General features: G+C 43.0%; 2 protein-coding genes across 3 annotated transcripts in view; both read right to left on the bottom strand.

Moving 5' to 3' along the window:
- Window positions 1-10,772, bottom strand: part of LOC311026761 (polypeptide N-acetylgalactosaminyltransferase 14-like) — a gene marked incomplete at its 3' end in the record, with an annotated part of 24,448 nt that extends 13,676 nt beyond the window's left edge. Inside the window, exon 1 of the mRNA XM_084030459.1 lies at window positions 10,394-10,772. Within this exon, the coding sequence (XP_083886585.1) occupies window positions 10,394-10,552 (159 nt within the window). The 5' untranslated portion in view covers window positions 10,553-10,772. The remainder of the gene's footprint in view (window positions 1-10,393) is intronic.
- Window positions 10,773-14,887: 4,115 nt separating this feature from the next.
- LOC311026470 (AN1-type zinc finger protein 3 homolog) lies at window positions 14,888-25,576 on the bottom strand. Of its 2 annotated transcripts, XM_084030046.1 has the most exons (7): window positions 25,028-25,058; window positions 22,002-22,081; window positions 20,906-20,946; window positions 19,131-19,325; window positions 18,361-18,426; window positions 18,104-18,274; window positions 14,888-17,664 (listed from the first exon to the last, which is right to left on the bottom strand). In XM_084030046.1, the coding sequence occupies exons 3-7, from the start codon at window positions 20,931-20,933 to the stop codon at window positions 17,510-17,512; spliced, it is 615 nt and encodes a 204-aa protein (XP_083886172.1). In that variant the 5' UTR covers window positions 20,934-20,946; window positions 22,002-22,081; window positions 25,028-25,058; the 3' UTR covers window positions 14,888-17,509. The 2 variants fall into 2 exon arrangements, with proteins under 2 accessions (XP_083886172.1, XP_083886171.1); XM_084030045.1 differs by lacking the exon at window positions 22,002-22,081 and having other exon boundaries at window positions 25,028-25,576.
- Window positions 25,577-25,748: the final 172 nt, after the last annotated feature.

A 25,748-nucleotide genomic window follows, 5' to 3' on the forward strand; every position in this document is an offset into this window, starting at 1 on the left:
GTTGATTTGTGAAAAGTCTGAAGTCGCGGTTTGTTAGGTCTGTCCACATCACGTTAGCAAATTGTTGGTTTTATGGGTGTTTATTGATCGGGGCGGTTGGGCTAAGATGCTAGTGGTAGGTTCACTTGTTGTCATAGCAACAGCAAACATCCGGTCAAGCAACTTGTTTACGTCGTCCTACAGATGAGGCTGTAATACGCCGTCGTACATTCCCATTCATGATAACCGTAGTGAATTTCTTTGTAACACACCCATTTAAGACTTACAGTTTGGCATAATTCACAGCTTCACAACAGCATCTCCAGAAACCGTCACGCAGACGATGTGAGGAACCTTCAGCAGCAAAATATAAATAAAGAAATACTTTTCCATCGCAACCCGAAAACATCCAGGTCGTCCTCTACAGCGGGCAACTGATGAAAAAACACACCAAAGAGGCTGCAGCTTAAGAGTTGTCCTCTGCTAAGTGGCTATGTGCCGAGAAGCCACCGTGCACGTGAAGCCACCGTGCATGTGAAGCCACCGTGCACGTGAAGACACCGTGCACGTGAATACACTGCCCGGTTGCAGCGTTGATAGCAGCTCGTGCTAATGGTGCCGGGAGAAGCCGGCTGTAATGACACATGCCTGGTGACGAGGAAAACAGCTTGTTCCCTTGTCTGCTTTAAAACCAGTTCATTTGCTCCCTGTCGCCTCACTGTTGTTGTTCTGGATGTGTGTGTGTGTGTGTGTGTGTGTGTGTGTGTGTGTGTGTCGGCAATTTCTCTCCCTCCCACGGTCTCTCTTTTCCTCCCTATATTTCTTTATTTTCCTCCTTTTCTGAAATTGTTCCTCTTTCTTATCACGCTCTCCGATTCTCGTCTCTTATTCACTTCTCTGTCCTCCCTTTCTGTCATTTCACTCTCCTTGTTCTGTCCTTTTTTTGCTCTCCCTCTCTCGTCTCTCAGTTTTCTGACCCCCCCCCCCCACTCCTCTGTTATCTTTCTCCCTCACTCTCTTTATCCTCACTTTACTCTCCACTCTCTATAAACTAGATTGATGGCTTAATCCTACATGCATCAAGGTGAGAATTACAATTTTCACACCGGCACACACACACACACACACACACACACACACACACACACACACACACACACACACACACACACACACACAAACACACACACACACACACACACACACACACACACACACAAATCCTACAATCTGTGTAAAAAAAAATTTTCCAAGTTCATCCCAAAATACCAAAGTTAAGATTTGAAAATGATCAGCTTCATGGTTTAAAAAAATCCTAATCCAGGTGATAGAGCTAACAGCTAATGGTAATATGGTAAAGGTTGGTATAAAGGTAAGAGCTGATGCTAACAGAGGTAACAGCTAACAGGGCTAATACAGCTGACATTAGCTAATGGGGCTAATAAAGGTAACAGCTGATGCTAACAGAGGTAACAGCTAACAGGGCTAATACAGCTGACAGAGCTAATACAGCTAACAGAGCTAACAGCTAATGTGGCTAATAAAGGTAACAGCTAACAGGGCTAAGACAGCTGACAGAGCTAATACAGCTAATGTGGCTAATAAAGGTAACAGCTAACAGGGCTAATACAGCTGACAGAGCTAATACAGCTAACAGAGCTAACAGCTAATGTGGCTAATAAAGGTAACAGCTAACAGGGCTAATACAGCTGACAGAGCTAACAGCTAATGTGGCTAATAAAGGTAACAGCTAACAGGGCTAATACAGCTGACAGCAATGAATACTAACAGTTAACGGGGCTAATAACATTTCTATGTGACCTGGTGGAGATCTGCAGTCTACTATGTGCACTTTTCTAGCTTGACTGGTAATGGTTATCATGCACGTGCACTTTTAAAGCCCCGTTAGACCAAATGAACATCTTCTTCACCCAGAAATCAGGTTTCAGGGTGAAGAAGTTAATTAAGGAAACCTGGTTTCTGAAAGGAATCTGGCTACTGTGCAAAGCTGACAGTGAACGGGTTACTTAAACTCACGGGATAATGGCCTCTCACTCTCAGACACACACACACACACACACACACACACACACACACACACACACACACACTGTGCGAAGGCCTGTGCTGTGTAGCGTAACGGAGCAGTGTATGTCCCGTCACCGATGGTTCATTTCCAGCAAACGCTTGTAAGCTACATGAACACAATGTACAGTATGTACCTGTGTGTGTGTGTGTGTGTGTGTGTGTGTGTGACACACAAAAGCACACACAATGATCCTAATATGAACGAATGAAACGCATACGAATGTGAGTTCAACACATCTGCAGGTGATTTATTGACACCGTTTGTTTGTTACTGCTTTCAGTCTTTCCATGCGTTTATGTAGGTACCTGTGTGTGTGTGTCTCCTACACACACACACACACACACACACACACACACACACACACACACACACACACACACACACACACACACACACACACACACACACACACACACGTACGGATAATTTTTGCAGTCAAAAGATGCTTGATTATGCCGCATCCTCAAAAAAAAATGATGCTGATTCTCACTGTGTTTTTTCCTTCTGAATCATCTGAATCATTTATAAAGGAGGGAGAGATGAGGAGGGGTAAAAATGCAAAAAAAAAAAACCACGTTCTTATGCTTTTGTGAGGAACATGCTTCTAAATGCTGGAACGGCACTGTGATTGCAGATTGCCTGTCTGTGTACGAGATCAGCACGATCATTTAGCTGGAAAAAAAACATGAAATCACTGGAGTCTGTTGTGGAAAGCTCTTCACCCGTCTTCTCCTCAATGAACACTTTCTCTGCAGTACAATATCACAACATTCAACTCTACCTGCCGGCTCGTAACCATAGACCTGAAGGGGCAAGAGCTGCTCCAAACAATTCAACAATTTCAAATATTTTACAAGGTAAAGATAATCAGGGTTCCTCCACCTTCTTCAAAGTCAAATTCAAGCACTTTACAAGCATTTCAGGTGCATTTCAATGCGTTTCCAGCACCTTCCAGCTGTGGTAAACTCCATCTTTGTATCAATCCAATGGTCAGTATTCAGTCTACTTATTATGTCACTTGTTCATCACATTAAATGAGATGTTATTGTCCTCTAAACAACCAACATGATGTTTGGAGACAGCTTTTTACAGAAGGACCACAAATGAAAGGAAAACTAATTCCACTAACAGATCCACAGAAATATAACCACCAACTATTTTCATCATCTGTTCATCATCAAAAGTCCTTTTTCATAAAGAAATGTCAGGAAATGCTGTTTTCAGTCCCTCAGATATGGAGATCTTCTTTCCTCTGTTCTATCATAGATGTCATCACATACAACACACATTTATACAAGACCTTTATTCTACATCCAAGACCTTTCAAGCACTTTTCTGTGGTCCAAACAAGGTCGCTGTCATATTTCAGTGTTTATGGAGCATCTACGGTATTAGCGTAGCGTAGCTCTGAGTCAGCAGAACTCCATTCAGAAAACAAGCATTTTTAAAGTTATTTGCGTATCGTCTTGCAGACTGACTGAACAAACCATGACTTCGGACTTTTTACCAATTATCTTCATTATGTTGTTACTTCGGCATATATTTTATTCATTTATTGCAGTTAAATCACAACAAAGTTGTTTGATTTCAGCGCATACCGCTGTAGTAAACCAGGCGATGTATTATTCACAGTGAATAAAGCGCTTTAAAAGGGAAAAAATGTTCTCTATGTCCACGAATCAATATATTAAAATTATGACTATTTCACATGAAAGTGGGTTGACAGCTGATATAATCAATATCAGGACTGAAAAAAATGGTAATAGGGACAGAGAAATAACTTATTGTGTTCAGTTTGATCAGAGGTTATTGATCAGATCACCTCTTATGTGACATTTATCATCTCTGTATCTAAATTGAAGTTAATCTGTCCTTTGATATTGTTCATGCAAAATTCAACTGTTTAATTATTGAATCTGGCAGATTTTCTTCCCTCCCAAGCGACGAACCCCGGCTGCCAAAAGAGCAGGAAACTGGCAGGTGGCTTTTGTGATTTATCAGCGACTGTAACGGTTGAAACAGAGACGGGTTCGTTTCCCCGGCGTTGTTTCATAAACGAGGTCCTCGGTTGGGACCTGACTGTAAAGAGAGCCCCGTATAAAACAGTATTATTATTATTATTATTATTATTCCCTCCCTGGGAGCTGGTTATAGCTGCTCTAAAAACTAATTTCCCTCTCCTCTTGTCCATGTGAATACCTCCTGATAGGCAGAGGGAAGGAGAAAGGAACAATAACTGCATTTCACATGACGGGGAAATGAATAATTTCAACGGCGTGTGTGCATGCAGTGTGTGTTAAAGCGTGTGTGCAAGTGTGTAGTGTAGTGTAGGTTTTGTGTGTGCGATTGGGCGTCGTGATACACAAGGCGAGCACACAGATTGGAGCATCGATCTTGTTTCCTCGAGAAACGAATGAGAGAGAGAGGGAGGGAGAGAGAGGGAGGGAGGGAGAGAGAGGGAGGGAGGGAGGGAGGGAGAGAGGGAGAGAGAGGGAGGGAGGCAGAGGGAGGGAGGGAGAGAGGGAGAGAGAGGGAGAGGGAGGGAGGGAGGGAGAGAGAGGGAGAGGGAGGGAGGGAGGGAGAGAGAGAAATGGAAAGAATAAAGACGTTGTTTCGTAAAGTAGAATAGAGCAGAAAAGTAGATTTTAGTCATTCACACAGGCACAAGCTGGAAATCATACTGGGGAGGAAATATGGAAAAGAGGGAATCTGATTGGTCAAGTCTTGCCTCTAGTCGCTGATCGTCGAATAATTTTTTTCTTTTTGTGTTGCAGCGGAGGGCAAATATGGCCGCCGGCTGGTTCGGCCCGGGATGGAGCGGCCCCAAAATCTCCCAACGTCCCGATGGCCAGGCCGCCCCTGATCCTGTGTTTTACCCACAATGAGATGAATCTGGAGATCGACGAGGCGACTATTCGGGATCACCACCATTATTATATATCATGACACATAAAGAAAGGCTTAGAAGTGTGTGAGGATTGAATATGTATGAGTGGTTTGATTACACAGTGCTGTAATCAGATTTATAAGTTTATTTCTAATGCTTTATATAGACGTGGGCGTCATAGAAAGTGCTACTCAAACAAGGAAACACGACAACGAGCCCCCCAGTCTGTCCGGGTGCGACTGCAGTCTGCCATGGTGTCAAGTGTTAACGAAGCACCAGCTAACAATCTGCTGAGACACATGGCTGCTTTCTGATGACAATGCTCTTATCTCTGGAGGCAGACTCTTCCATAAAAGAGCTCGTTTTTAGAATTTCATGATATCTGATCGTTTCTCTGGTCCATCACACAACACACGACAACAACACCTGCCCGTCTGGCCTGGGACGGTTCACACTCGGCCGTTACACGGGGGAGGGGGGGTGTCCTTCAGTAGCCAACCAACCAACAGATTGTTTCCTCTCATGTTTGGACTTCTGAGGACAGAAACTCCACAAAAGATCCCCTGCCAACCTGCCTGAGGACACGGGCACACTCCAGCAACACTGCTTCAAAGGCCCTGTGTGTGTGTGTGTGTGTGTGTGTGTGTGTGTGTGTGTGTGTGTGTGTGTGTGTGTGTGTCAATGTGAGTGTTTTCACCTCTGTGCAAGAAATACCAATTTTCTTGTGTGCAAATGCAGATGAGGGTGTGATCCTGCATAGAAGCGCTTCTCTCTCAGTGTGTGTGTGTGTGTGTGTGTGTGTGTAGGTGTGTGTGTGTGCAAACAGGAGCACCGTTCCGTGTACAGGAAGTAGTCGTGCTAGTAGGTAAACAGGAGTGCAGGCTAATCCTGTGAGAAATGGGAACTCGGCATTAGCATTTGAATAGTGCACAGCGCCCCAAGTACTGCTGGTTAAAGTAACACACACAAACACACTGCATATATTCAGAGTTGAAAGGGAAGATTTTTTTTCCACCAACCTGTAGTTTATATGTACACAGAGAAAAATAAATCACTGCCTGCTGTATGTTTCTGACATACATCCATTCACATTTACAAACAGTGCATATCCTCACCTGCAACCAGGCTACACTGACATGCACATGAATAAGGTCATTATACTGTCATTAGGACAATAATGAGGATAAGAGTGCATGCAAACATCTGATTACATGCATAATTGCAGGAACATATGCTCGTGACTGGATGATAACTTTGCTTTTTCCCCAAATTGTATGATGGGAAGTGTTTTTTTTCCAAAAACCTAAAACGATGAAGGTTCATAAAGTGACAAGTTTTCCAGGAGCCTTGAAAGCAACTTTGGACTTTTACATACATTTTGGTTTCATAGATCCTAACCCTATCTTGGCACTTTGGAATGATGCATGTATACGATGCTAAGCCATCCATCCATCCATCGTCTACCGCTTATCCTGTATTTAGGGTCACGGGGGGCTGGAGCCGATCCCAGCTATCATTGGGCGAAGGCAGGGTTCACCCTGGACAGGACGCCAGTCTATCACAGGGCGATGCTAAGCAGGGCGATGCTAAGCAGGGCGATGCTAAGCAGGGCGATGCTAAGCCATGAAAACAATAATTGTTGATCACAATTTCTCAACTTAATATTAAACAAACAGGAAGATTTATATTTGCTTAATATAGGTTGTATTCATGTCAAATAATTTTGGGGACCCTCTGCAGTTACTCTGCGGAGCCCCTTGGGGTCCCGGACCCCAGGTTTAAAGGTTTGAGGGTTGGTAGGCGCCCCAGATACCATAATGCATGAGCACAAGCACTGAATAAGTGTGTTTTTTTTCTTCCAAACACACACTGGAAACAGAAACAGAAATGCAGTTCCTACTAGTTCCTCATTAGTTCTATTATTTTGTCAATAAACAGACACATGAGCCGGGACCTCAACAACTATAGGTCAAACTCCGGAGGCTGCTCACACTCAGCACTCCCAGACAGCAGCGCTGCTGCTAATGTTAGATGCTGCAGCGGATTACATCAGCTTTATTGCTTTGTTAAAAAAGGAGGAAAACAGGTTGACGAGCAGGAAAGAAACACACACACAGACACACACAGACACACACACACACACACACACACACACACACAGACAGACACACAGACACACACACAGCATGTGGACACAGAAAGTGTATTGTACTCGTTGAGGAAGTACCATCACATTTTGAAGAAGAACACCAGTTTGTCACAATGAGAGCGTTAATGTAATTTACATCCCCGTTAATTACAAAAAGGTACACACACACACACACACACACACACACACACACACACTTCATGTTTTCTAGAGAAACTTTCTGTTCTCTTCATTTCCTCTTTTAGAGCAGGCCTGAAAACATTTTTAAACATAAACATTTTTAAATAAATTGTGCCCCCCTGTGATATGATTCAATGTTTTTATGACTATGCTTTTATGCTTATTTTTTTATTTTTAATGTAAGCCCTCTGAGATTCACTGAATGACAAGTGCACTACAAACTACATTGTATTTTTATTAATATTATTATTATGAATTAGATCTGTAGGGTTTCCCTGATCTAATGCATGTATGAGGAATATACCATTGCACCTAGAAGGTTGTTTTCTGGGTTTTAATGATAGGAACAGAGCGTGTGCATGGTGATGATGATACGGTCTGTGCCTGCTGACAGATCAGACCTTATTACAGGGTGTGATATACTGGAGAATCACGTTGGCACGTCTGTATTTGGAGAGTGTACAGGCAGAGGTGTGTTACAGCATGTGTGCTGAAAATGATACTTGCTTAATCACAGAACAAGTCCACACAAGACAGTGTTTTCCTCCTCCTCCTCCTTCTTTCTGTCCTGATAAGTGGTTGCAGCTGTTTCCGACTCCTTCAACGTACTTTAATTACATTTTAAATTTTAGGCATTTATCGGGTCAACTTGCAACGAGAGCAACAGCAGATTAAGCTTCAGTGTTGGAATTATCCTCCACTTGAAAAGCATCTCCTACTCACACACAATGAAGGCGAAAACGAAAACAAACGGCGCTTCTTTTTGTTCACCAATAATTGTGCTTTTACCGATTTTTAACAAAAGATTACAATACTTTTGTTTTTGTATATTTTAGGGGGTTTGTCTTTTTTGATCATCATTTTAAACCAACCTACTATTTTAGTTTCACTTTCATTCCAAGCCATACCACGATGTCTTTACTCAACCTAACCTCATCGTCGTCGAGACATTTCACTCAAAACAAATTCATACTGAACCAATTACTAGAAGACTTACTTTATAGGATGAGTGAAAAATTAGACCTGCTGGCTGCTGGAGATGAAAAGTCAGGTGCACATTTCATCATGTAGGGCAGAGGTTCTCTTCATGTGTCTTCAGGTAGTGAACGAAGCCATGAAGCCAAGCTAAATCCACATCTGAATACTGGAATTTAAGGGTAAAACAAATCATTTTTCAGTGGAAAGAGCGAGGAACGACCTGCCAGAAACCACGGCTGGTGAACCTGGACACAACTTCAGAGAAAGCCCAGGAGACTATTGGGTTGCTCAATGGATTGCCAAAAGTGGGAAGCCACACACAATTGCACAAGAATGAGTGGTTGGAATCTGTGTTAGGATTATGACGGGATCCCTGGCCCCAAAAAGTTTGAGAAGCCCTGATCTAGGGACAATGAAAATCTGCAGCACGTTCCTTGTGAAGCCAGCAAATAGTTGTTGAGATGTTTCACTCAAAACAACAAATGTCAACCCTCATAGGGGCACTAGAGGAAAAGTCAAGTGGTTCATCCTCTGGGTAACATGAATATCTGCACACAAAACACCTAAATATAACAGATCACAATCTAAATGATAAGAGAAATGCACACATGTGATCTCTCAGTTATATGCATTCATGTGTTTTACCCTCTGAAAGCCTTCAGCCTGCATTTGCATTTTACATTTCAGCCATTTATCCGACGCTCACGTCCAAACGTGACACCGGAGTACGCCTCGCCACGTCACGAATCACCACGGAGCTCAGAGGTCACATCCCGCCGCCGCTCGGTCCGACAAACAACCCGATACGTAACGCGTATATTAGGAAACAAGAGGGAGAACACAGCCAGCGGAGAGAGCAGCTCTCAGATTCTACATGCAGATATATTTCTTCTGTCTCTGCATAAACACCTTTCATTGCTACCTGTCTCACACACACACACACACACACACACACACACCAAGTACACTAAATCGGTTGCCTTCACTGTGTATTCACAAATAAGGCCATAAATTATTATCCATAATTCTGGTGTTCAAATACGTTTTATAAGTCTAATAAGTGGAGGCAGAACATGTCAACGTAATACACCTTTTATAAAAACTCACCTACAATAATATCCTTAGATGGAATAATAAAGACGGACTGACAAACAGTCTCTATGTGTGTGTGTGTGTGCGTGTGTGTGTGTGTGTGTGTGTGTGTGTGTGTGTGTGTGTGTGCGTGTGTGTGTGTGTGTGTGCGTGTGTGTGTGTGTGTGTGTGTGTGTGTGTGTGTGTGTGTGTGCGTGTGTGTGTGTGTGTGTGTGCGCGCGCTTAGCTCAATAAAACAAGGTAAGAAAGGCGTGATCAATACAATTTATCCCACCAGCCACAGTTAACATGCTGCAGGTCTTTTGCATAACAGACATCCTGCAGCAGTGCACTCTGGGAGCAGACACCAAGCCGGGTCGAAAATGAACCCAATTATCTTAAAAAAAAAAAGAGTCACAGCGAGCTGGTGGTGATTTTATGCAATGATAGGAGCCGCCTATAGTGGATGTATACATAGGAACCGCACTTAACTTAATTCCTGTGATAACACCATCTATAGGGGCTGCAGCAACACACGGATATCCTGTGATGCACGTAAGGAAATATTTAAACCAACTTGTTTCAGAAGGAAGTGCAGTACTTTTTATGTCTTCCAGATTTAAGAATTCATCTTCAAAACACTTAAAAAAGGCTCATAAAATAAGAAATCCATGCAATTTTACTTTATAGTGCCAATTAGTTGATCCCGGGGGCAACTAAGTTGTCCATCATTTCATTTAATTAAGCACATTTTACTGCCGACATGTTTGACTATGACTTTCTTCTTTGTGTCATTGATATATTTAGTCGACACTTTGTGAAAAGTGTCCAAACTATCCTCAGATATTTTTTACACAAGTCTTCATGTGGACGTAAAAGCCATCAAACATCCACTTATGTCACTATAAACTCATTATTGGTGCACTTCAGCACGTGATGGGTTTACTGCCCGAGATAAAAGCCTGCAGTGGACTCCCCACAGAGATATCACACACACACACACACACACACACACACACACACACACACACAGTAGAGAGAGGTGTTGTATCTACTTCACCTGGTTGTACCCCGTCTCTCCTCCTCCTGCTCCTCCTCCCCCTGCTCCGGTACCGAGCTCCGGCAGCCTCCTCCGGCTCAGCACCAGCAGGTAAACCAGCGCCCCCAGCCACACCAGCACCGCCACGGCCACCGCCAGCCTCCGACAGAGACGCTTCATTTTCCGGTCAGGAGGAGCCGGCGGCGCCCGCTGGCCCGGCTGCTGTCAGAATCCCATTTTTTTTAAACCAGAAGCAGAGGAACAACAAAAAACGGAGAAACTGCCCGAGCGAAGCGACCCCAAAAAAAAAACCTTCCGCGAACTAAAACACGCGCACAAGTCCGTCCGGTCCCGCTGACGGCAACACACTGGCTGCGGAGCGCGCGCTCTCCCCCTCTCTCAACTCACAGAGGCGCGAGCGCTTCTCTGACACGCCTGACAGCCGTGTGCGCGTGTGTGTATGCGCGTGTTGCCCAGCGTGTTCCGCTGAGGGGCTCGCGGACCTCGCTGAAGGTTTGAATGGGAGAGCATGGAGCTCCACCTGCCGACACCCACAACTACTCCACTAAAGTACAATAGAATAGAATAGAACAGAATAGAACAGAATAGAATAGAATAGAACAGAACAGAATAGAATAGAACAGAATAGAACAAAATAGAATAGAATAGAACAGAATAGAATAGAACAGAATAGAATAGAATAGAACAGAATAGAATAGAACAGAACAGAATAGAACAGAATAGAATAGAATAGAATAGAACAGAATAGAATAGAATAGAATAGAATAGAACAGAACAGAACAGAACAGAATAGAACAGAATAGAACAGAATAGAATAGAATAGAATAGAACAGAATAGAATAGAATAGAACAGAATAGAATAGAACAGAACAGAATAGAACAGAATAGAACAGAATAGAATAGAATAGAACAGAATAGAATAGAACAGAATAGAATAGAATAGAATAGAATAGAACAGAATAGAACAGAATAGAACAGAACAGAACAGAATAGAATAGAACAGAACAGAATAGAACAGAATAGAACAGAATAGAATAGAACAGAACAGAATAGAATAGAATAGAATAGAATAGAGAAAGAAAAATATCATGCAAGGAATCTGCATTAATAATTTGTCATTTTTATTAGCAAATATGCCAATAAGTTTTCCAATCATAAGGCCACAAGCAAAGCATCTTAACATAAACAACAACAAGGGGCTCGTTTTGGCTTTTGGATCAAGTTATGTTACCTATAAATACAGAGGGATGAAACACATTAAAAGTCATGGCAGTGTGGATCTATTCTACGTTAACCTCGATCCAGTGTTTTTATTTTTGTGTTGTTTTCATTGTTTTGTTATTTTTGTTATTAGGTGACTGGCTTTCCAACCCACTGTTGACCAGTCTGTGTATTTGAGTTTATTTTCACTGTTCTCTTTGCTGCTGTAACCCTGTAAACGTCTCCACTGTGGGACTAATGAAGGCTTCTCTCATCTGAAACAACCTCTTGCCTTGGCGTGTTAGAATAGGGACAATCATTGCCAGACATACATAGAGTGATGGAGTAGGCGATGAAGAGAGGATGAGGAGGAGAGGAACTGAGGGTGTGGGGGAAAGTGAAAAAAGAGGAGAGATTCTGTTGCAGTGACATGAACGGGCGAGTTGACAAGAAGGGAAACTGACAGTTATCACACATTTTATCTCAATAAATTATCAGAAACACCACTGGTTCCATCTGAGCATTATTAATTCAACACTGGAAGGAAAAATAAAAAAATGATCCCTCTAACGTGAGCCTGAGGAGAAACTTTACTGTCTTACTGCGCCATCTAGTGTTCAAGCAGAGTAACTGCCCTTTGTCTCAAGTCAACAGCAAGACAATTTTAAAAAGTCACATTCCCCTCCATGTAGAGAGACTATATTGATATTAAAAAATTAAAAAATAAAGAGGTCTGAATACTAGATGAATGTAGTTTCCTGTACCTTTTCAGCAGCTGCCTCTTTCAGTCTGCATCTTCATTCTTTCTGTTTTAAGTTCATCAGCACTGAAGATACCGAGGAGGATCCCTGCAGCAATACACATTACAATTAAATTAAAGCAAACTCAGGGTTCCTACACCTTTTCCAAAGTCACATTCAAGCACTATTCAAGCATTTCAAGGTGCATTTCCATGCTTTTCCAGCCCCTTCCAGCTGTGGTAAACTCCATATGTGTATCAATCCAATGGTCAGTATTCAGTCTACTTATTATGTCACTTGTTCATCACATTAAATGAGATGTTATTGTCCTCTAAACAACCAACATGATGTTTGGAGACAGCTTTTTACAGAAGGACCACAAATGAAAGGAAAACTAATTCCACTAACAGATCCACAGAAATATAATCACCAACTATTTTCATCATCTGTTCATCATCAAAAGTCATTTTTCATAAAGAAATGTCAGAAAATGCTGTTTTCAGTCCCTCAGATATGGAGATCTTCTTTTCTCTGTTCTATCATAGATGTCATCACATACAACACACATTTCAAGACCTTTATTCTAAATCCAAGCACTTTTCAATCCTTGAAAACACCACACTAACATTCAAGTGTTTTCAAGGATTTCCAGCACCCGTACCAACCCTGAAAATAAAAGGTGGGAAAAACATTTCCTACTGTAAAACTAAAACATAAAAATATACAAGACCGAGTAAAAACCTCTTTGGTGACTCTTTAGCACCGGAACTAGAAAAGCACTGAGATCTTCAACTCCAGTAAAACCACTACAAAATAAAAGTCCTGCATTCAAAAACTTTAAAAAACAAATAAAACATTCATGGGTTTATAACTGTCGTTTGGCTTATTTTCATGATTACTCAACATTTAAAAAATACATATTGCCATGTGTTACCTTTATATTTAGTCTTAAAATCTTTATAAACCGCTATAAATTGTCTTGAAAGGTGTAATGTAAATAAACGTACCTTCCCTTATATGGTAGCCTCGGATGAACTACGCTAGCTAGCTGGCTAGCCTACTAGCTGCATTTAGCTACAGCTAGCTAAATGTTTCGCATTGAACACCGAGCTGCTCCGGTGTTAAATAAAGTTTCACATTCCCGTTACGACGTTTAAGGACTCGTTGACATTCCGCCCGCGTCACTGAAGTTAGTTAACTTACAAGTATGACGTTTTAAAATCGAATAAAAAGCGTTAGCTGAATTAGCTTAGCCTGACTAATTGAGCTCAATAAGATGCAGGTGCGTGACGCCCCGCCCCCTTTCCTTCAGCTCCACCGATGAGATTCTGCAGCTGACGTCACAATCACATCTCAGCGTATATATTTTTTTCTAAATGTATTGTCAAAAGTCAGTTTTATGTGGAGTACATGTCTGATCTGCTGTTTATGTGGAATTATTAAATACATGTTTTTTTAAATAAATACTATAGCTAAGTAGTAACTAAGTACATTCATGCAAAGTACTGTATTTAAGTACAATTACTCTATTTTTTTACTCGATAAGTGATCATGTTACTAAAGTTTCATGTTACTGCAACTCGTAACTTTAGTTACGAGTTACTTTGCAGATTCAGATCACTAATACAGTCAGAACTTCATAGGTAACAATAAACTAATAATACATGATTAACACGGATATGGGCAGATTATGAGACAACAGGCCCAGAATACAGACTCTATGATGCTTTTCCCCCTTTTTTGTTGTTGTTGATTTGTCTCTTTGTGGTGACTTTATGGTCTATTTATGTCTTTTTGGTCATTTGTAAGTGTCTCTCTGTATTCGTTTGGTCTCCTTGTGGTCATATAATGTCTCTTTGTGGTCATGTAATGTCTCTTTGTGGTCATATAATGTCTCTTTGTGGTCATATAATGTCTCTTTGTGGTTGTTATGCCCATTTAAAACATGTTGGTCTCACTCAACAAGGTCCACTTGTTCGCTCCTGAGATTTTGACCTTATTACTGTCCACATCAGCAGAGCTGTTTCTAAAAACGACAGACATATTTTATTATTACTATTATTATAATATTTCCATGGGTAACCTCAAGTAACATGATATTCGTAATAACGTAATAATTTGTATCAGGGTAAAGCTAACGGTCATGGCTCTGCTAAATAAACATGTTTTTTTTGGGCGATGCTGCAAATTTCATGGTGGAAACCAAATTAACATAGGTTAATAAAGGTTAATAAAAGGTAAATCCTGCCCCCTTCTCAGGACAGTAATATGATACTGAACCAGACAGATACATTACCTATTACACCACATATCATACAATAACAAATATTACATTTTAATATCAAAATACTGTCAACTCGGGAAAAGAAGTTTAACATCATGACCGACATGCATTTCAACTGAAATCTCAACTATTAATAATAATGAACTCTGATGGATTCTTTATATTATTTATTTTCAGAGAGAAAACCTTGTTTCAAACAAATGTTAATATGGAGGGAAGGGGAGGGGGGGGGGGGGGAGAGAAAAAAACACAGATCAACACACACACACATCCTCTAATCCAGTTTATTTTCCTCAGCAGAAAATGGAACACGATAAAATTAAAAAGGAGAAAATAGGACAGAATTATGTTCTTGCTTTTTTAATACATTTAACTAAATATGCCACTCTATGCTAGGGTGTAAGTAACTCAAACTGATATAAGGTTAAATAATTTTTTTCTCTAAAAAGGTACAGAAAGATATTCCATTTCTTCCATTTCTCATTAGCACTCAAAACAAAGGAACAAGTTTTTCAAAATAAGAACCAGCCATGACGTTCCTCCGAGCTCCCCTTCATCCCTCGCTGTGTTCTCGTTGGAAAAAAGACGAGGGTGAGGGGAGGTGAGGGGGAGAAGAAACAATAACTCGTGCATGAGGATTAGCATAGTTAAGTGGTCTCTGGTTATAAGGGCTCTCCACCTGAATCAACCCCCACCCCCAAAGTTATTTTGTTAAAAAAAAGAAAAGAAAAAAAGACTTTCTGATTTTCCTGCAATTCCAAGAAAATCCAAGACTTTCTGTTTCTCAAACTATACAATTCAACATCATCATTGCATTTCCTGTGATGCTGCAGAGTACATTTTTATGGAGATTCCGTACCTGTAATGAACAAATCACAACTTGTACTTTTAATGCACCTACAACGTGTGCTAAATGCCAAACGAACAACAACAAAAAAAATATATAGTTTGAAGAAGAAGAAAAAAAAAATAGAAAAATCAGCTTCTGCAACTTCATAAACTCAAAAAGTTGATTTTGGTAGAATACACCTTTAGGAGAGGAAGGAAGAGGTGTGTAACTGAACAATATGCACAGCACAAAGTCCAAGCATTCAGACTGTGGAGGCTGATTAAGAGCGGAGTCAGAAACAATGAAAGAAAAACACAAGGAAAAACCACTCAATTTAAGAATCCACGTTATTTCTGCAGCCGAGCATCATCCCTGGAGAGCAGTTTGAATCTGTGATGTCAGGAGAGGAACAACCTCCACGGGGTTCGACAGAAAGAAAAAGAAAACTAAACATGATGGAGCCCTGGGGGTCTGAAGCTCACGTCTGATTTTACACCGGAAGAAGTTTCATGAACACAACAAACCTGAATCACGGTTGATTCTGCTGTCGGAGAGTTAACAGTCTAACTGACCAGATTTTTATATTTTTACTTCAGGTGTTCAACATCTCCCAAGTTGACCAGCTTTTTGGTTAATTTCTCAACTTTTCTCATGTTATGCATCAATATGACATCACCGATTTAAACTGTGGGACCAAACATCATCTGTTCCATTTAGTGAACGCTCACTAGCAGAAATTACGCCGCTGGGCAGAAAGCAATGGTAAAAAAAAAAAAGGAAAATACTACATTTCAAGAATTATTTTCCCCTGATGTGAAATTAAATGACACCCAATCCTACCCACGAAATAGAAAATAAGAAATAAATTAAAGAACAATTTAAAGGGTAGTACGTAATTTATCATTTCAATTTAGCACTCTTGCCTGATCGTCTACAGCCACAGAGACACTCCACCTTTTTCTAAATGAATACATGGCGTTTTGGCGAACGACTCTTCATTTGAATACAAACATTTTGTTGCATTCCCCCTTTTATGTAAAACAACAGTACTACTCAGTAAATTGGAAAGGGGGGGGGGGGGGGGATCTGCTACACAGAGGATTATCCGAGGGGGTTCTTGTCCATTAGTGTGGTTTTTCTTATATTATTTGTATTTTTCCTTTTTTGTCAACAGTCCATGTGAGCAGAGGCAGGGATTGGCTGTATTGTCCTCCACCGTGACACCGTGGTTACGCAGTAAAAACAGAGCTGGTCACCATGACGGCACCACGGGGGAAAAAAAAAATCAAACCATGACAGCAGCATCCTTGGACTGCTTCACATTACCACACTCAAACCTGCACAAATACTCTGTCACTGGTACCATGCACGAGCAAAACACGGCGAGTGATGCTGCATGTGGACCGTAATCCTGGTGGGAAGAAGAAGAGGAGGAGGAGGAGGAGGAGGAAGGCGGGGTTACAGCTTTGATACTCCAACCCCCTTCATGACGACCTGAGGAGTGGTCGTGGGATACAGCTGGACCCCTCACCCGCGACCAAGAAATGAAAAAGAACACCAAACGATAAACTTTGTCGAATGAGAATCCAAACGTTTAAAAAGTTCACTTCCGTAACTTCCTGTGCTGGAAAAAAAAAGTGGAGCGTGAGCAAAGAGGAGGAAACTGCAGGCGAGAAAGATGTGCATAATGTAACGACTGACTAGATCCGTCTCCGTGGCGTCCTCCTCTGAAGACCGGGGGGGGGAGGGGATTAAGGCTGTGTGTGTGTGAACATGCGATACTGAACAGGGCCACGGTGGCGTTCCACAGGGTACCCCATTTGGTCCCCCCAAGATGCTCCTCGCGGCGTCAAGCTCAGATCCACAATTGTCGGGTCAGATGCAGGATGTTACCACCGTGCTCCATCCTTCTCCTCCTCCTCCTCTTCTTCTTCTTCTTCTTCTTCATACCCCCCCCCCCCCTCTCCCATCACCCCATTTGTCAGTCCTCCTAGCTCCCCTCCTCCTCCTCCTCTTTGTAAGCGCCTCATCTCTAACTGGATGGCTGGTCGCGGCGTGGCCAATCAGGAGCACTCCTCCCCGATGCGTTGGCACGAGCGGCCCACCTTGCGGTCCAGCTTCACCATCTTGAGGACGGCCTCCTCGCGGCCGCGGCCCAGATGGTCGAACAGACAGTCGTGCTGCTCAGGTAGACGGTGGAGCATGCAGAATACGTAGCCTGGAGGGGGGAGGGGCGGAAAACACAGAGGTGAGGGCGGAAGTGACCCCAATAAACACATCAGACGTTTTTCCTCATCAAGCAAGAACACACAACCTTGCATCGTTCCAGTCACATGATCTAAAGGGGTCACGACATCCTTTAAGTACAGCTGTTTCACCAGGAAAGGTTTGGCAGCGCACCAGTGGTTGTTAGCTGTAGCATGCTAGTTCCTTTAGCCCAGTTAGCTGGGTCAAAGGCCCGAGTTAAAAGCTCAATGGAGCATTATTAAAACACTATTAAAGCATTCAGGCTCCTCCCAGATCCACACCGAGCCAAAGTCCCTAATGTCGTACTGTATTAATGCCTATATGTGACCAATGAGCAGTAGTTGAATCTTAATCATCATTAGAGAAGGGGGAGCTAAGTGATGTCACCAGGCCGAGGCGTTGGTACTGACCGCAGCGACAGGAGCCCAGTTCCTGCTGCACCAGCTCTAGTTTGGTTTGGCAGCGGTAGCAGCGCCGGCGGTTCTTCTGCTTGGGCGTCCCGCGGGCCTCCTCGCCGCCCTCCTCCTTCTCGTCTGTCCGTGGCCGTTTTTCTGGCGTCGCCTCGCTCTCCGAGCCCGACGCTGAAAACAAGGATAAAAACGGCGGGGGGGTTAAGGAGTTTAAAGCAGCGCAGAGCCGGCAGCGGGGAAGAAGAGGCCGACTGTACCTGACTCCCGTGGACGTTTTGTGGGGGTGCAGAGTGTGCCTTGGGCTGTTTCTGTGGACGACATGCCTGCAGACGGAAGAGACGGGTTGTTACATGAAATACTCCCCGGTACTGATGATCCATCATTAAGGTCTAGTTGTGTGCTATTAAAGAGCAGAACATGAGCCTTCTATATACGTCTAAGTCAAGTCTCCTTCACATTTAGGAATATTAGATTTTTGATGTTACTGAGTAATATTTGAGGGTTGACTTGCAAAAGAAGCAAAAAGTAAGTTCTACTTTTTCCACAACACCAGAGGTCAATCAATACTGAATACTTACCAAACAGTAAATAAATAAATCATTCTATAATAAAAAGGCTTCGACAGTAAGCCATTGGTAACCATTTTGAGAAATTGGTAACCGATTAAATTTCCTGTGGATGTCATCAGAGGAATCCACTTCTTGACATATAAACTAGATTCACAGCTTTGCTTGATCGTACTCAAAATATAAGGTCACTAAAAACAGCAACTATATTCTCAGGAGCTGATGCATGAGCCCGTATCTCTCTCTGTGCTTTCGAACCAGATTTAAAGACATTCAAAACAACAGACGCTGTGTTCTGGGGCTCGCTCTGGGCAACAACGTCGATTCTGCCATAAATACATTAAAGCAGAATGGATTTGTCCACGTTTTATGACTCTTTTCTTCCGTCATGAGTGCTTTTGTTTTCTTTCATGTGGACATCGGGGGACACAATAAAATAAGGAAGGAGCATCCCGTCTTACCTTCCCTCGTGCTGGGAAACGTGGGCGAGGGCTCTTCGGTTGGCGGCTGCTCGCCGCTGGAGGGCGGCGACGACAACAGGGATTGGCTACTGCTACTGCTCGTCTCGCTACTGAAAACTGGCGATTGGCTACTCCCGGTGCTTTGGATGGGCTTGGAGGAGGTGCAGTCCTCCCCTGGCTGCTTCTTCTGGATGTCTGTGGTCAAGGAACAGCAAGTTACATATACAGACATATATATATACAGTATATATACACAGAGGAAGAGAGGGAGGGAGGGGGAAGAAGAGAGACGACACAAAGAAGTCAAAGAAGTGAAATCTGGATTGTTGCAAGAGAGATTATGTTACACCTTTCTGCCTCTCTACGTCCTTTATGATTATAGGGGTTCACCGATCCAGTATTAGGATCAGATATGAGCCCTCATCGACACAAGGATGATCTCAGACCACATCCATGATCTCAGACCACATCCATGATGATCTCAGACCACACAGATGATCTCAGACCACACAGATGATCTCAGACCACATCCATGATGATCTCAGACCACATCCATGATCTCAGACCACATCCATGATGATCTCAGACCACACAGATGATCTCAGACCACATCCATGATCTCAGACCACATCCATGATCTCAGACCACATCCATGATGATCTCAGACCACATCCATGATCTCAGACCACATCCATGATCTCAGACCACATCCATGATGATCTCAGACCACACAGATGATCTCAGACCACATCGATGATGATCTCAGACCACATCCATGATGATCTCAGACCACATGTATCCGTGGGCCGGTGTGTCTGCTCCCTTCCCTCCCGGGCGGGTGAGGGAGGAGGTCAGCCTACATTCAGTCTTCTCCTCCACATCTGTGGACTAACCCACTTGTGCTGGGCCTCCATTACTCCTGTGTATTGAGTCTATTCTGAGCGTCGCTGCCGTCTGTGATGCTCGACTCAAAGCCGGGGCCCTTAAGGCCCCTTCGCTGTCTGCAGTGCTCGTTGGTTGCCATGGCCACCGACGGGGCTGCGGCGCACCCTCAACCCGTCCACCCAGACCAGACATCTTTGAGAAAACGTGACATTTTCAAACTTATTTCCCTTATTTCCTTACTTCTGCCCTTAACAGCCTTTACCCAAAGTTTTCTTCATGCATCATTTTGAAGAATTTTACTTTAGCTAGCTGCTGCTAGCTGTGTCTCTGACTGTAGTTCTATTCTATTTATTTATACATCCCAAAACCACAGATTTGTCTCAGTGTTCCCCTTTGAATTCATACTTCCTTTTATCATCTATGAATACGAAGCACTGACTACTGAACATTAACATTAAATGAATGTGCCAAAAAATAATAATTTACATGTAATATAAGAATATATAAGTTTCTTTAGAGTGTTCAGGATTCTTCTCATAGACTTCCATGCAATCAGACTTTGTTTTACAACCGGAGTCGCCGCCTCCTGGTGGCCATGAGAAAGAATGCGAGTTTAAGGCACTTCAGCCTTCCGAGCCTAAATATATTATTCTCACGAGCCGGCATGAATCTCGTGCTTTGCATCAGTTAACTCAGTAGTCAGGCAATATGCTGATAGAATGATCATTATTACCCAAACTTCTTCTTTTTACTAAAATGTATATGCTGTTCCTTTTTTCAGCAGCAAAACTGAATTATAGAATAGAAAAAGGGAAGACAAGCGGCAGCTTCAACACGAGAGAAACTTTCCAAATCACAGTATTTCTGCCAGAACGGAAAGGAAAACTTACCAGCAAAACATTTGGAGCAGAGGTTCATGGTCTCACTGGACCTGAGGAGAGAAAAAGCAACGTCAACGACCTCCTCAGACATCCAACCTCTGCCTCTACTTATTACAGCTGTTTCCACACAACATTTTGATGAAACAACCCTAAAGTTAAATCATTTCGTGGAAGGCAATATCATGGCATGGAAGACGGGAGGTGTTAAAAAAACTGAAACAAAATATTCCAAAAAGCAAAGCATGTTATTAATAATGATGAATTATCTGGAGCATCATTTTCTAGCAAAAAACATGAACCTGTATACATGTTACGTGGCGGAGCATAAACGTGGAGGCTGAACGCTGCTCTGGAATATGTTAATGTCTCCATAACCACCAGCAGCAGGACCATACCCCTGTTTTACAACATCTCACATGACAATTATATCACATCCTGAGCATCAACCATAACATCTTTCATAATCGCTTCTCGCGTTTCATCTCTCAACCTCTTTTTTTCTGGTTTTGCCATCGGGCCTTTGTGACAATAAATCCAAGTCGGGGATGACGGGGAAATCTCAAAGAGGACGGGGGAAAGAAAATGGATGCAATACACACTCTACTGTTGTTGTTCTGTCATTAGTCTGATGGTTTCAGAACTGCTGGGTTTCATGTAAGCAGAGAGACACAAACACATCCTGGCCTGTTATATATCAGGGTGGATTACTGGATCGTCCTGCAGTCCAACATGGAAATGAGTACACAAATACACTAGGCCCCCCGCCGCAACGAGGATTTAACACATACAACACCATTGAATATATACACAAACAATGTGCATATTTGAAAAATTATTGGCTCAAAAAAAAAAAAAGCTAGCATGGAGCTCACCGTCCAGCTGAGGCTGACATAGAGGGGCGGAGGGTGACAACTTAGATGCCAGCTAAAGATGACAGGAAGGACATCGTAGTCCGAGGGAACTCGATATCAACGTCTGACCACCGGAAGCCGAGCATGAAGTGGCCACCGTACCTTTTTTTGTGGTTTTAGCTACACTGCAAGCGATTGGCTACCTCGAAGGCGAGGGGGTGGGGGGATGTGTAATAGATGCAGGTTTCACTTACAGAGTTAAGGTCCTGCAAAGGCCTCTGTCAGTCACCTGTTTCAGTCATGGCTGCACAGTGAGCCAGCCTACTTAGAGAATCTTCAACAAAAAGCAGAGTAGTTTTTTAAACTTTTTTTTTTTTTGGCCACGATTTTACTGTGACAAGAGAACCACACGGACACAGGGTAAGCATGTCAATCACAGTGTAACACGACCACGGCGCGGAAGAACGTACTCAGGCTGCAGCATCGCAGGATGTGCCATGTCGCCAAATTAACGCGTTCACCATTATTTTTACTGCTCGACACGAAGGAAAATGAACACGATTCTACGTTTTTTCACGACTGATCCGGTATTTCTGATTAATGACCTACAGCCAAGGTCGGCTGCATTATTAAAGGTTTATTTATTTTTTACGTGTACGTAGATCGGCCGCCCCCAGCGAGTGCATTTCCCCCGTAGCATAGTCGGGTTGGAACGGCCCGGGTTGAAGTTGGCTCAATCCAACCTTGAGCTTTACGACCCGCCCTCGCCTTGACCTCGCCTTGACCTCGGTCGCTTCCTGGGGCTTCCTAGTACTTGCTTCCCTCTCTCTCCCCGGGGGAGGGGCGGGCGGAGTGGGAGGGGCTTGCGGCGATGTTTGCAACCCACCCGGCCCGTCATGAAACACGGAGCCCGTCTCGCTTACCTGCTCTGTGGGTGTGACTGTTCCCCATATCTATACAACCAGTGAGTTTAGAAATAAAGTTTTTGCTTAAGAAATTGTTGATGGATTAATTGATTGCATCACATTGATGTTTCCTGGTTTTCTTTTCCTACAGGTATGTCGCGTCCCCCCCTCACCTTCTGGAGCTCTCTTTAACGTTCACACCACAACACGGCCATTTCCCTTCAGCTGTGAGCCAATGGGACAGAGGCTGGAATGCCGTTGGGCTTCACATCATTGTACCTACAGGAGCCCTGTGAGCGACCGTGCCCTCCACCAAGGAGGCGTTGTTCACCTGTAACAGTCATCCGTCTGTCACCGTCATCCGTCTGTTACAGTCATCCGTCTGTCACCAAGACATCTTATTGTGTAGAAATGGATTCCCACAACATTTAGAGAGGAAGAGAAACAGGACTCCGGCAGAGTAACCCCAATCTGTCATTATCAGACTGGAGATACACGCTTTAAAAAAATGAAAAGGTGCTTCTACCATTTTGTCAAATGTGAGACAGACAGAAAATTAGGAACGGTAATGCAATCAAGTATAACACCAAGAATCACTGGAGAGCTGATTCAACAACTAGAGGCTTCACGGAGATAGCATTTATATTATTATTATTAAATTGTCGCCTAAGAAACTGGGATCCCTGACTGATAAAAAGCATGAAGGTTGACGACAAAGTGACGACCTGTGTGTCATCTACAAACTGACCATAGCGGCTCTCTGGGAAAAAAATATACCAATAAATATGGTCTTATTCAGCGACCGTGATTCTGAACACCCAAATGCAAGTGTCCACTTCCTCTTAACCATCACCGACATGATAACTACTTTAAACTTTGTCTCTTTCTTAAGTTTATGAAAGAACCTTTAAAGAAGAATGACAAATATATGACAATAGAGTAGAAGACACGTGACCCTGACTTCAGGATGGTTGAAATTATTATTATTAGAATCAGGAAGGAGAAAAGGTTATTGTGACATCTTCAACGTAAATACTAGAAGCCGAATTTAAATAAAGTCTGAATTCATACAAAATAGGTAACTTTTTAAATACGAGACAGAAAAGGCTGGTGAGAAATCAAAATGCAGGCGACCGATATATCGGTATTAGTGCATAACGGCAGCCGATATAGAAACAGAAATATGGTGGTATGTCAATACTGATGATGCTATACTGCTAACCTACCTCAACAAATCTTATTTTGAGTGTTAGTTTCTAACAATGTTCTAGTTTAATAATGTTCCTCGTTAATGCTCCAATCGGGCGATTTCACCGATTAACCCAGAGCTCCAACACGTAATGTAATCCTTCAAAAAACGCTAAATGTAAATGTGGGACGGCCGTCCAGCAGCCCCCCCACCCCCCAGGTGGTATTCTGAGCCAAGGCAAGCAGGGCCACACACACACACACACACACACACCGCTGCCATTTGTGTCACCTGACGTTGACAGGTGGGCTACCGGTTCCAGTTTGCTTACTGGGCACCACAAAATGAAGGCAATTGGGTGGAGTGGAGTGGAGGGGGGGTGGGGTTGGATGGAGGGAGGCAACCAAATGACAAGTCATATGACAGTAGAGATAATACCTCAGAAACAAGGTGGGGGGGACAATAGTAGGAGGTTGTCACTAATAGCAATGTAGTGTTTTACCAGGTGGTTAGTAATGAAATGCACTATTATTATTAGTATCTCACTAGTAATGAAAGGTACTATTATTATCTCACTAACTAATAAGGAAAAGCAGTTTGTTCAGTCAGATAAAGAGGTTAGCAGTCATGTCTCCTATGGGGCAACACATCAGTGAATCACATCCGGTATGCAACACACATCCACTTGACAAGACCGACCGTAAAAAATACAAACTAATAAAGCCGGTTTATTAGCTCACTTAAGGGGACTTAAAGCAAAGTAACGTGTTAATGGGTTTAAAGCCTGCTTTCTTCGAGGGTTCAAGCAAACAGGGGGGGCAGGGTTTTCTTTTTTAAAGGAACCTGCTGGCAATAAATCATGTTGTATCTCGGGTACGTCACCTCCTGCTTCACAAATCGCCCTTAATACAGCGATTAAAAAATATATTAGCTGGCGTTTGAATAGACGAAAGTGCGTTTTTATAAACTTAGAAATAGTGTGAATAAAGATTGTTTTTTCCAAGCTAGCTAGCTTTATTTATTAGCCAACTTCCCAACCCCCCACCCTCGGCCTGCACAACAGAACAACAACAATGGGGTTTTTTGGACTAGTTGTGAACCCGCTGGGTGTATTTCATCCGGATTTACCTTTCAGGACAAGATAGAAGGTTTAAGTCTAGTTTTATAATCAGGATCAAACTCTTACCCCCAAAATCCACAGGGACACCGGGGAGGTAGACTCGGAGGTTTGCTTCGTTCACTAGTGTCTCCCATGACTTCCAGCCAGAACAGCCCGATGTGAAAATAACGCGAGGCCGGGGATGAGTCCGGGGCCTGGTCGTTCAGCGAGGAGGAAAAAAACGATCCGCTCAAGTTAGACCGAAAGAGAAATGTCTCCTTTTTCTTTTAAAGTCCACAAGTCGGTAGAAAGAAAACAAGGTGGCGAACTCGGCCCCTTTCGGTCACAAATAAAAAAACATCCGTGAAGTCAAACAAAAAAAGGGCTCAGTTTGAACTGGAATAACTGAACGCGACTCGGAGAGCAATCAGCTGGACGTTCGGACGCTCCGACCGACGGACGGAAAGAGGGGGGGTCCCGGTGTTTCACTCGACGGGGAAAACCCGGAAAAACGGCCGTCTGTCCATCGATATGGATAAAATACAACTATGGCGACGTTAAGAACGGGCGAGGGTGCGAGAGATGAAAAAATAAATACACCGAGTAAGGCCTTCCCCTCTCCGCCGCCGGTGACCACCCCTCCTCTCCTCGACACACGTCGCTGGGGCGAAGTACGCTGGGCCGGAAACGCGTCCATCAAACCACAAATGTCAATATTGCCCAACGAAATGAAGGCAACAACGAAAAAATACAGTGGCTGTGACGCGACAATACATTACACGACAATATATTGTAATTGTTAAGTGTT

Source organism: Eutrigla gurnardus (assembly GCF_963514095.1).
Source record: "Eutrigla gurnardus genome assembly, chromosome: 16".
NCBI classification, from domain to species: domain Eukaryota; kingdom Metazoa; phylum Chordata; class Actinopteri; order Perciformes; family Triglidae; genus Eutrigla; species Eutrigla gurnardus.